At 38.2% G+C, this 13841-nt stretch overlaps 1 protein-coding gene across 7 annotated transcripts in view; it reads right to left on the reverse strand.

Moving 5' to 3' along the window:
* The window catches only part of exoc1 (exocyst complex component 1), a 98712-nt gene that overhangs the window by 49704 nt on the left and 35167 nt on the right, over positions 1-13841 (reverse strand). For all 7 annotated transcript variants that reach the window (XM_028802257.2, XM_028802256.2, XM_051927808.1 and 4 more), the window contains one exon: positions 8533-8720. In XM_028802257.2, the coding sequence (XP_028658090.1) occupies positions 8533-8720 (188 nt within the window). The remainder of the gene's footprint in view (positions 1-8532; positions 8721-13841) is intronic.

Below are 13841 nucleotides of genomic sequence, written 5' to 3' on the forward strand. Positions count from 1 at the left end.
CAGCTTACTTACAAAAGTTAGGCAGGTTTCATTTTGAAATTATACGCGTAATGGTCATAACTGGAACATATTTTTTGTCCATACACTGTAATGGAGGAGGCGGAGTCACGTATCGCGTCATCACGCCTCCTACGTAATGACGTGAACTAAAAACAAGGAAGAGATTTACAGCACGAGTCAAACGCGGGAACGAAGGTAAATGACGTTAATTTTTGACTGTCTTTTAATACTGTGTAAGCATACATATTAACACATGTGCAATTAAACGTGTGCATTTACGGGGTGATTTCTCAGGCTTAAAAGCTCGCCTTTTATCAAACGCGGGAACAAAGGTAACTGACGTTGTTCACTGTCTTTTAATACTGTGTAACCATACATATTAACACATGTGCAATTAAACGTGTGCATTTACGGGGTGATTTCTCAGGCTAAAAAGCTCGCCTTTTACTAAAAAGGTAAATGCTAAACTATTTTCAATCAGTTTAATGAAACGCTCCCGTTAAGGATTGCAATAACATATTCGCGAGATAAAAGAACGAAGTAGGGGGAAATGACGTAAGAGCCGCAAACAGCGAAGAGCAAAAAATTAATTAAACAATTGAGAAGGGAGCGAGTGAAGCATTCAAGCATGTTCATAAGGGAAACAAAGCACGGTGTAAAACGTCACTTTAAATTAAGTTTATAGAAACGCTCCCCCTGCGGATTGCAATAACATATTCGCCAGATAAAAGTTTAATGAGAAGACACGAGGTATAAACGAACCACACGCCGTGGCGCAACGTTAGGGGCAACAGTTTCAACCATTCTATGATCTGCTTCTCGCAACTGAAAGACGGCACATGGCGGATGTTAGCCGACTTGCTGACCGCAACATTTGGGGCTTCAACTCTGGCGCTGACGCCACATCTCAGTGCCAACACTTTCCAGACTCTACTTAAAAGACACGCCCTCCTCACTGGACAGTTACAAAGACCAATCAAACTAACGATGACATCAAGTATTACCCAATCAAAAGTAGGAAAGGAGGCATCTTCATAAAATGCGTGTGGGATGATTTGCATGAGACGCTGCTTTAAAAAAAATGATAAAAAAAATACGGGACAAATCCCGTCCAGTATTGATTCAAAACGGGACGCGCAATTTCATTCTCAAATGCGGCACGATTCCGTATTTTAAAGGACGGGTGGCAACTCTACAGTGCCAGGTAACCACCCGTACAATCAGATTGTGATTCAGACTAGGAATGCAATGAATGTAATTACCCCGATCTACATACAAGGCGAAAGTCTTGCAACATTCAAAGATGATGGTTTCGGATAAGTACACCATACAACATAAAAGAGCTTATGAAGCCTTGAACCGAAAAAAGCAACATCTCAGAGATCGTAAAAAAAAAAATAGGAGGTAATGTCGTTTTACTCGCTGTACATTTTATTCAAACATTACCAGTTATTCCACGAGGGAGACCAGCAGATGAACTCAACGCGTGTTTAAAATCCATGCTTCTCCCACGCTCGGTTATATGTCGCGTGTTCTCGGGTAGGTACACCAAAAAATGTATACATTTAAGCATGTAATGGACAAACAAAAAATGAGGAATACCCGAGGGCACTGCAGTAGTACTTAATCTAACTTTACTTCTTAAATGTTAATGTTTTACTGTTTAATAATTTATACGCTTCTTATATGTTGTTCAAATTCTTTTATCAAAATACCAGTGACAGCGCAATGCACGATAACATGGAGTGAATACACCATACGCATCCGCCCACGGCCGCCCTGGTGTGCGCAGATACGAGTTGATTCTACAATAAAATAAAATAAACATAAAAAGAGTAATACAATCATCACCCATAAAGCGGATAGTAGACGTGACGTACTATATGTGTACCAGATTTCAAGTCAATAGGTGAAACGGTTTGCGAGCTACAGGTGATTTAAAATCCTGGACAGACACACAAATTGCCACGGTAGCAAATTACAGAAGAAGATTTTACTGTTTAATAATTTATATTTATATAAAATGTGCTTCTTATATATTACTTCATATTCTCATATGATAATGATGTTAATATTTATATTGATTTCTATGTTATTGAAACTGCATGTATGTGTGTATATGTATGTATATATATATATATATATATATATACTAGCAAAATACCCGCGCTTCGCAGCAGAGAAGTACTGTGTTAAAGAGGTTATGAAAAAAAAAGGAAACATTTTAAAAATAACGTAACATGATTGTCAATGTAATTGTGTTGTCATTGTTATAAGTGTTGCTGTCTTTTATATATATATATATATATATATTATATATATAATATACACACACACATAAACATTTATATACATATACATATATATACATATGTACATATACACATATCTACATATATATACACACATACATAAACACACACATAAGACTTATTGACTGAAACGGGCTTTCACGAAAACAGTTAGGGCTTTGCTACAGGATACACCCTCCACAAGTTAACCAAGTAAAAATAAAATATATATTTCTGTTTTATTTAAACCTTTTAAGTTCATATGCATAGCCCATTTGGCTGTTTAATTTTTTTTTTCTTTCTTCAGTAATATATATATATATATATATATATATATATATATATATATATATATATATATATATATATATATATGTGAATGTATGTATGTATATATCTATGTCTATATATATATATATATATATATATATATATATATATGTAGATATGTAAATATGATATGTAAATTTGTATATGTATATATATGTTTATGTGGATGTGTATATACGTATGTATATGTAGATATGTGTATATGTATATATATATATGTTTATGTATATATATGTTTATGTGTGTGTGTGTGCATATTATATATATATAAAAGACAGCAACACTCATAACAATGACAACACAATTACATTGACAATCATGTTACGTTATTTTTAAATGTTTCCTTTTTTTTTCATAACCTCTTTAACACATTACTTCTCCGCTGCGAAGCGCGGGTATTTTGCTAGTATATATATATATCGCGGATTTTTTGCTGGTTCGTGGATTTCTGAGGACAATGGGTCTTTTAATTTCTGGTACATGCTTCCTCAGTTGGTTTGCCCAGTTGATTTCATACAAGGGACGCTATTGGCAGATGGCTGAGAAGCTACCCAACGTACTTTTCTCTCTCTCTTGTGCTGACTTTCTCTGATCCTGACGTAGGGGGTGTGAGCAGGGGGGCCGTTCGCACACCTAGACGATACGGACGCTCGTCTAAAAATGCTGAAAGATTATCTTCACGTTGCTATCTTCTGTGCCGCTGCTTCCTGAAGCGACATGCTGCACGGTGCTTCGCATACTTAAAAGCTCGAAGGGCACGTATTGATTTTTGACTTTGTTTTTCTCTGTCTCTCTCTCTCTCTCTGCTCCTGACGGAGGGGGTGTGAGCTGCCGCCTTCAACAGCTTTGTACCGGCGGTGCTTCGCATACTTAAAAGCCAAACAGCCCTATTGATTTGTTTGCTTTTCTCTGTCTTTCTGACAGACTCTGCTCCTGACGCGCACTCCTTTGAAGAGGAAGATATGTTTGCATTCTTTTAATTGTGAGACAGAACTGTCATCTCTGTCTCGTCATGGAGCACAGTTTAAACTTTTGAAAAAGAGACAAATGTTTGTTTGCAGTGTTTGAATAACTTTCCTGTCTCTCTACAACCTCCTGTGTTTCTGCGCAAATCTGTGACCCAAGCATGACAATATAAAAATAACCATATAAACATATGGTTTCTACTTCGCGGATTTTCTTATTTCGCGGGTGGCTCTGGAACGCAACCCCCACGATGGAGGAGGGATTACTGTATATGCAATCATCAGACACTCCCCATCTGACACTGCTGTTTTCACATAAAGACGCGCCCTAGCTCACCCAAGGAGCGCCCTTCCTACATTTACGACATGTGTACTTGTTGCAGTGTACACACCTCTCTGTGCTATGGTTCCTATTACACTGAACAAGCACCTGTAATTTGCAGCTCTATTCATTATCTCAAAACACCACGCACATTCACAGTAATTCCCAGTCATGTCCACCACTCACACCCACTTCCACGCCCACAACCATACAGAACTGATTCCACATCAAAGAATTTCCAGTTCCAGCATAAATTCACACCCGATCTGACGCTGTTCGTTTTCAAATAATATTGCATTAGTGCGATGATGTTTTCACATATATTGTCTTTCTTTCAGGTGTGTAATAGAAACCACAGCATAGAGAGAAGTGAGTACATTGTAACGGGTACACACATTGTAAATGTAAGAAAGACGATCCCTGCGTGTGTGTAAACTGTTAACATTTGAATCTGATGATTGCATATAGCGCTGTCTTATTCAGTGCGCTTATTCAGTGCGCGTAAGAACATGCAGGTGGCCAGTTGCTGTGTGCTACAACATGCTGCCGGTGATCAACGCACTGTCACAGGTGGCTGGGTGTGGTCGGCATTCGGCTGCCTATAAAAGGGTCCGCCTCCCGACAATCAAGGCTGGAGTCGGGTGAGGAGGTGGACAAGGTCGGAGAGGAGGCAGCAAGGAGAGGCCTGACGTGTGAGAAGGAAAGAGAGGTGGCTTAGAGAGAAGCCTGGACTGTTGAGAGACTGTGGGGGATGTTTGGTGGCGGTGCACATAGTGACTGTAAATAATAGTAGTGTGAATAAACGTGTGGTGATGGCTGAAAACGTGTCCTCCTGTCTGTGTCCGGGTTGCCCTATTCCACAGCACATTTTAAAAAAAGAAAGAGACAAATATATGTGACATTTTGATGAAATCATTTTATGACGCAAATAGTACCAATCAGAAAACATCGAAGTAATGCAATATTATTTGAAAACGAACAGCGTCAGATCGGGTGTGAATTTATACTGTGGCGCTGTTAGAGTCATATCAGAAGCTGAATAAGCTCCTGTTCTGACTCTAAGTAAAAAATTATGAATCAATCAACAGAAATAACCGCTATCGACATTTTAAACTTAACGATTTACAGTGCATACCAATTTATAAATTTTATGTCCATTTGAGGTTACAAAGGAAAAAAAAAAAAAAAAAAAAAAACACTTCCTCCCCAGCGGGGAATCAAACTCGGGTCTCTAAGGCACGGCAAGGCTGCTATGCTCTGATTCTGCAAATCTTAGCGCTACGCCACAGAAGGTGTTACATCATCCTTGAACCTTTTGTGAAAGAGTTTATTTGATGTTTGGACGTCAGGCTTCACACATTCTATAGTTTATGCCTACATTTTTTAACATTTATTACTACAATATGAAAAAGTTTCTGTTTTAACAATGTGTTTACACAGATTACTGTAGAAACGGAACACACATGAAATGCGTGTGTTCCAAATAACGATCTATTATTTCCACTGTAAAACTCTAGCAGTTCAGTCACTGCCAGATAATCAAACAAGGCATGAGCTGGGAAAACTTAGTGAACGTTCTGTGACGGTGGGGGATGGAATAGCCGGTTGCTTGCTGCTCGTCTTAATCGGCACATTTAGAAGACAAAAGAGAGGTGAGAACGGTTTTAAGGTGGGCCGGATCTACGAGTTTTTTCGTAGACTCTAGTAATTCTAGTGTTAATGGTAATCTCAATCATCTGCCCAGTAACCCACAGGTGCCAACTTTGGTGCGGAGGAGGACTGTAATTGATGATCTTTATATTTATTTATTATTAAAATGACCCTAAAAATGCAATAAATGACTTAGAATCAGCGTGAAAACTGAAAAAACAATCTTGTAATAGGTTATGCACTGTGATTCAATTAAGGTGACTTCAGGAAATAGCTGGGGTGGAGTGTTGGGAATGAGGGGGACATTTTGAAGATGGTGTCAGAATATCAATAAATAGACCTCTATGCAAAACGTTTCCATAAAATGAAGCAATGGAGAGGTTGTTATCTATTCCAAGGAGGAAGAAATGTTCAAATAAGAAATTCACAATGTACAGGGTGACACAGGGATATGGGAAATTTTGAAACTAGGTGTTGGCGACCCTGGGGCACTGGCAGTTGTTTGGGACCAATGCAACCTCGTTTAGATTATATTGGAGCAGTGGAGTGGTGCGCAACGAGCGTTTGCTGTGACAGCCTTTTATAAGAATGGTGATAGTGTGACTGCTGCGCAAAAGGAATTTTGGCATTATTACCAGTTGGGACATCATGATTGTGTCCCATCTGCTCATGCAATTACAACATGGGTGCGTAATTTCGAAGAAACGGGTTCAGCCTTAAAAAGGAAGTCCCCAGGTAGAGCCACTTTGTATACTGCCTGAGAATTAATGGCAGCTATTTGATGATTGTTTGGAAGGCACGTCATTTCACGCAACGGTGACATTCCAGGGACTCCAAGATCCCCAGATCTCACAGTTTGTTATTTTTTTCTGTGGGGACATCTTAAAAGCTAAGTGAAGCACACATGTCCTGCAACCATTGAACTAAAAAGGAAGATTGAAGAGGAAATTGCTGGTATTCCTCTTGACATGTTACATCAAGCAAAGCAGAATTTCCACAACAGGCTGTCAGAATGTGTACGTAGAAATGGACAACACCTTCATGATGTTTTCTTCAAAACATAAAATGAATATTGATTACCATCATTAATTGCATTTTCTGTACATTTCATCATTAAATGTATTTTGTAACATGTTTATTCGTGCATTGAACATCAATTGAAGATTTCCTGCTTCCCTGCACCACCCTGTACAAGTAGCTAACAATTTTTGACATCCTGCAAGGTTCCAGATAAATGCAACTCAATTGTTTCTATTCAAAAAATTGTATGCATATCTTTAATGTGGATACGTCTATTTTCATTATGGTTCAATTAACAATCTGTAGCCCTTTTTTGCAGTCATGCCTTTTGTAAATGACATTCATTTAAAAATTGTATGCATTTCTTTTTGCTTAAAAAGAAACTCATTGCTACGATTATGTAGTTATTTATTGGTGCTACATTTCTAACAGATTCATGATCCCATTTCTGCTGAGTGTGAGCATGCAGCTAAAAGAAAGAAAGGCGATTACTTTGGAGGAGAAATACTGCCACTTCTGGATATGATAAATGCAGGACATTCTTTAAATTTGTTGACTCTAAATATGGCACAAGCAAGCCCACGGTTAGCTACATTTATAGAAAAGAAATGTGTGAAAGCTTCGTTGCAAGAGCCCCAATAACTGCAAAAATTGTGTCTTTTGTACATGATAAAGCTGTACTGAGACTGGAAGATCTCTTATCAGGGCTAGCTTTATGATGGTGCAAGTGGTTCTAATGCAATGGGGTACACAAGTGTTTTTTTTCCTTATCTATTAAAAAGCAGTCATCCATGAAATTTTATTTAGCAAAGAGACCCTGTGTAAGCCTTGCTTTCTCCACCAAACTGTACTGGACTTCATTAAATGGTAGTATCTTTGTTGACATGAGAAAAGGGGGAGGAAGTCAAAAGAACAAAAGAGAGTGATTCATGACCAGAAGACGCTGGGTGCATTGGTTAGGGTTAAATGAAGCAGCATTGGCTAAGACTGCACTGAGAACATGGTTATTTGGCTTCAGTCATGACTTGGGTGACAGGATCTTGGATAAGCTGCACTTTCTTTTACAAAATTGTTATCTTTTACATTTATACAGTAAAACATCACCTTTCTTACTCAGACTTATACCAATGTATTTAATTTCCAAACAAGCTGCTTTTATGAAAATCTAAGTTATTAATTTCTCTGTTAAAGAGATAAAGGCAAGGCGAGTAATGTTTATTTAAGACATAACTGTGCTGCATAAAATAAAGAAATGAACACTTACTTGTATCTAACAACCACACGTACATTTATAAGTATATAGGTGCATACAAAAGTACTCAATCCCCTTGAAAGATGGAGTGACTAAGTTACAGAATAAATCTGCTTGTACTGTCATTTTATAGTTTGAGGTAGAGTTAACAGTTAACACGTCTTTCCATTAGCACCAGAAACCAGGCATACATATGGACTGCAGTGTGTAAAAATATGCATTTTTTTCTTTACATCACAACAAAAGACATTTACAAATTTTTGTATTTTAACAGAGGAGTAGTAGACTAAAGGCTCAACCTTTATATATGTGAAATAGCAGAAAATGTGATTGTGTCTAATCAGCCTCTGTGCAGCATAGGCCTGTTTTACTGAATTGGAGTAAACTTTTTTTGCATATTAAATTTATGAAAGTTGTATAAGATCCCATTAAATGTTAACAGAGTAAACAGTTCAGATAATGGGAGCAATACTGCATTTTCCCGTTATATGAATAATACTACTACTTCTTAAACCTTTTCCCCACTGTTTTACAGTATTAAATGAGTTATCTAATTTTTCTTCCTGACTAATAGCCCATGTTTAAATTTAGTGGGAGACTTTAAAGAAAGTCTTTTACACTGATTTTACATTAAACACACACCCCCATATCATGCCCAAAAACAAAACAACACAAAGTATGGATCATATATACTTTACTTACACCATCTAGTACTTGAAGTTCTCTTGATAACTTTTCTGCAAAGGCTTCTGCATTTGAGATGGCATATTCACAAGCATCCATCATTATTTCAATATCTTGTTCTTCTCTTGTACTAAGCTCTTGGTAATCATCCAAAGTTTCTTCATCTCCTCCTGCAACACTAGGATTTTCTCCACTAGGAACGGATTCTTTTGTTGGAAACAAGAAAATCAAAAGCTATCATTCAGTCTTTTCTGATCAAGACAGATTTATTTCAGAAACTCAAGCTTTTGGACTGATAAAAAAACAACTGTTTATGAAATGTATGACTGAAAAGGAAAATGTTATTGTCACACTATAATCTAGATTAAAAAAGAAAATCTCTGTGGGTGAGTAGTTCATCAGAATATAGCATTACTAAATAGATTAATTATTTAAATATGTCCATTGCTCAACAAAATTGCAATCTTTCAAATTGGGCAAAAATCAACTGCCATTCCATGTCACAACCACTGAAATGTACAATGCCTTCAGCAACAACCTCCTTGTGAGAAGAAAGCAAATAACTCTTAATATTAAGAGCAAACAACACAGATGCAATGTTCTCAGTTTGAACATTCGGAATCTTGGCTGCACCATGTTATTTTATTAATGAAAAATCTCTTTGTAGACTTGCTCTACATTTCATACCATCCTCCCTCATAAACCGTTGACCAAACTGACAGATCTGGGATTGAACTCACTCCATCTGCCTCTGGATTACGGATTTCCTTTCCGATTGCTCCCAGAGGGTAAGAGTGGGGCCACACATCTCCTCAGCACAGGTTCTTCACAGGGCTGTGTTCTGAGCCCCCCTTTTCTTCACCCACTGCAAATCTGTGGATGACACTGCTGTAGTGTGGCTCATCTCTGGGGGGAATGGGTCTGCTTATTGGGGCGAAGTGGAACGGATGTCTGGGTGGTGCAGAGACAACAATCTGGTTCTTAACACCACCAAAACCAAGGAACTGATCATCTATGAATATTCAGCCCCTTTTCATTGACGGTAATTGTATGGAAAGGATCTCAAACTTCTGGTTCTGGGGTGTGCACATAGAGGAGGACCTAAGTGGAGAACTAACACCACAGAGCTGGTAAAGAAGACACGGCAGAGACTTTACTTCCCGAGGATCCTCAGGAAGAACCACACCACCTAAAACTGGTCATAGTTAGCATATTGACTTATTGCATCTGTATGTGGGTTTGCCAGCTGCACTGCATCAGAGAGGAAAGCGCTCCAGAGGGTCATCACCACTGCCCAGAAGATCATCAGATGTCCTCTCCCATACTGAAAAAGGCCATGACCATAATCAAACACCCATCCCACCCCAGTCACTCTTTGTTTGAACTGCTGCCTTCGGGCAGATGCTTCAAGACAATAAAAAAATGGACAAATAAGACTAAAATATAGCTTTTACCCAAAGGCTGTGACTGCACTAAATGATACTCACACAATGAAACTTTAAAGGCAACAAATGATAAAATAAATACTAGCAGACTGTCAGCAAAACAGGGTGCTAGCTTGGTATGACACTAAGTGCACAATCTAAATTAAACTACAAAAAAAAAAAAGACCTTTTCTGGACAAATACTCTAGACTGACAATTTAAAAGAAAATTTGAATGCATATGCATACAATTGTCAAAAATGTTTTACCAACTGTGCACAATATATTATAAACATAAACAGGCACAAGTGTCACATTGATAAATTGATCCAGAGCTGGAAGTGATTTGATTTTTGCTCTTAACACAAAAATCAAGTGATCAGCTGGCTAGTTTTAGAAAGCAAAACAAATGGTACTCAACTACATGTATAGGCTGACATTGCCAGAAAAATATATAATTTGTACCTAGTTTTTTATTTACTTTCTTCATGAATACATAAATGTTTTTCTTGTCAATTTACTACAAACCACATGGAGTAAACAACATATAAAAAAATAATTTGTTAATATTACATTAAGTTTCAAAGCACAAAACTGCAGGTTATTTTCTATTGCTACTTAAGGAATGCAACAAGCATTTAAAAATCTGTCCCTCTTTGAATAGCCAACGAGTCACCTATGTAGGGAGTGTATCCTAAAATTGGCTAATGTACTGAAATATTACTATTTCTGTTAAAGAAATTAGTAGTGAGAATCAGTTACAAAAAAGTAAGATTCAAACAGACAGTATGCATACTTGACCAGTAAATTAATGGTATGAATATCTGAGCCTCGCCTCAACTTTTCTTCCTGAAAACATTTCATGTACAGAATTACAACAAACACTAATAAAGACAGAAATCTACTAGACTAACTCATTATGCTACAATAGTTAGCACAGCCTTTTGCATACTAGGCAACGGACTTTAAACTGGAATGTTGCTGGCTAAATTCCTGCTTATACCTTGCCATGTGACCCTAAGTAAGTTACTTAATTCTCCAGTGCATCATCTGTAAAAAAATAACTGTACACAATTGTAAGCTGCTTTGTGTAATAGCAGCAGGCAATTCACAATTAACATAATGTCCATTTTAGCAATTTTAGCAGATCTGGGGAGTATGAAGGGTAAACTTTAATAAGACCTTGAATTTACTTAATAAAGATGCCATGGAAAGTTAAATGTGTTCATTTCAGTAAAAGTTTATAATTAAACTGGTCTGTAGTTGGATGTTATAAATAAAAAGGAAAACTCTTTATGTAGCACCTTCAAAACAAAGTTATGTACACTGAAAATTACAATGCAGGTAGCTTTATTTTTCCTTCATATTTAAGAAAAGATTTCCAGATGATGCCACTTACAATTCAGGTCCCTCTGAATGCTTCAGTTTTTAATTCACTGAACATCCACCTGATCATGATAGGTATGCTTTGAAGTGTTCAATGAACTTAGCACCAAACAAGTCAACATGTGATTATGATGGGTCAAAGGTTGCTTTTTTTGTCAAGCAGAGCCATTTTCATTTGGACCAAAGTAAACCAAGAGCAAACAAATACAGTCACAACATCTCACTAAAGGCACTAAACCTTTAAGATAGACATCAGTGTACAGTATATGGTCTTGGGCTACCAGAACAGTTTAAATATGGTTGATATAGATTATGTAAGTGCCTGGAAAGATGGAGCATAATTTTGAGAATGGCTGTGGTAAACAATTCCTCTGGTTATTACCCTGGAATCTCACAGCACTAGTTGAATTATAAATAAAAATTAATTACATTGACAACTCAGATTGAACCAGCCATCGCATATTGGTTAACATTATCACCATGCTCTTCAAACCATCCATTGATCACTTCTTCACTGTGAACAGGACCAAGAAAAAGTACCTCACATTATAACAGGGCAACCAAAACCATTATTTCTGTGAAGCAAGCATTTAGGGCTGTAGAAAGGTAATTTACCAAAACACAACAATAATATCCTTCTCTCTATAGTTCTAAAATTATTCTGATAACCCAAACCAATGCAATGAGATGCCTAGTCCATTGCAAGATGCCCTTGTTTACACCAAGCCAATTAAGACTACAGTGATCCCTCGCTATATCGCGCTTCGCCTTTCGCGGCTTCACTCCATCGCGGATTTTATATGTAAGCATATTTAAATATGTATCGCGGATTTTTCGCTGCTTCGCGGGTTTCTGCGGACAATGGGTCTTTTAATTTCTGGTACATGCTTCCTCAGTTGGTTTGCCCAGTTGATTTCATACAAGGGACGCTATTGGCAGATGGCTGAGAAGCTACCCAACTTACTTTCTCTCTCTCTCTCTCTTGCGCTGAAGTAGGGGGGTGTGAGCAGGGGGGCTGTTCGCACACCTAGACGATAGGGACGTAGCTACCTTCTGTGTGCAGCTGCTTCCTGAAGGACATGCTGCATGGTGCTTCGCATACTTAAAAGCTCGAAGGGCACGTATTGATTTTTGCTTGAAAAACAAACTCTCTCTCTCTCTCCTCTTTGTCTGCTCCTGACGGAGGGGGTGTGAGCTGCTTGGTGCCGTGGTGCTTTGCATACTTAAAAAGCAAACAGCCCTATTGATTTGTTTGCTTTTGTCTCTCTCTATCTCTGTGACATGATCTGCTCCTGCACTCCTTTGAAGAGGAAGATATGTTTGCATTCTTTTAATTGTGAGACGGAACTGTGATCTCTGTCTTGTCGTGGAGCACAGTTTAAACTTTTGAAAAAGAGATAAATGTTTGTTTGCAGTGTTTGAATAACGTTCCTGTCTCTCTACAAACCTCCTGTGTTTCTGCGCAAATCTGTGACCCAAGCATGACAATATAAAAATAACCATATAAACATATGGTTTCTACTTCGCGGGATTTTCTTATTTCGCGGGTGGCTCTGGAACGCAACCCCCGCGATGGAGGAGGGATTACTGTATATGATCCAACGAAAATGTCTTTGGAGTATAAGAAGACGTGTAAAAACAGGGCCCAGACTAGTAACCAAATCCAGATCTACGTGTATGAGATATTTCTGCACAAAATAAAAAACAAAAAAAGTACCCTAAGTTCTTGTCAATAAGCCGCGGCTTATCTAAGGAAAAAAGTTGTGAAAATGAAAAAATAGAATATCGGCTTATACATAAGTCCGGCTTATACATCCATCGCGGGGGTTGCGTTCCAGAGCCACCCACGAAATAAGAATATCCGCGAAGTAGAAACCATATGTGTATATGGTTATTTTTATATTGTCATGCTTGGGTCACAGATTTGCGCAGAAACACAGGAGGTTGTAGAGAGACAGGAACGTTATTCAAACACTGCAAACAAACATTTTGTCTCTTTTTCAAAAGTTTAAACTGTGCTCCATGACAAGACAGAGATGACAGTTCCGTCTCACAATTAAAAGAATGCAAACATATCTTCCTCTTCAAAGGAGTGAAGCAAACAAATCAATAGGGCTGTTTGGCTTTTAAGTATGCGAAGCACCGCGGCACAAAGCTGTTGAAGGCGGCAGCTCACACCCCCTCCGTCAGGAGCAGACAAAGAGAGAGAGAGGGAGAGTTTGTTTTTCAGTCAAAAATCAATACGTGCCCTTCGAGCTTTTAAGTATGCGAAGCACTGTGCAGCATGTCTTTTCAGGAGTCAGCTTTACAAAAGATAGCAACGTGAAGATAATCTTTCAGCATTTTTAGACGAGCGTCCGTATCATCTAGGTGTGCAAACAGCCCCCCTGCTCAATCCCCATACGTCAGGATCACAGATAGTCAGCGCAAGAGAGAGAGAACAGTAAGCCGGGTAGCTTCTCAGCCATCTGCCAATAGCGTCCCTTGTATGAAATCAACTGGGCAAACCAACTGAGGA

Source organism: Erpetoichthys calabaricus, chromosome 5 (assembly GCF_900747795.2).
Source record: "Erpetoichthys calabaricus chromosome 5, fErpCal1.3, whole genome shotgun sequence".
Taxonomy (NCBI): Eukaryota; Metazoa; Chordata; class Cladistia; order Polypteriformes; family Polypteridae; genus Erpetoichthys; species Erpetoichthys calabaricus.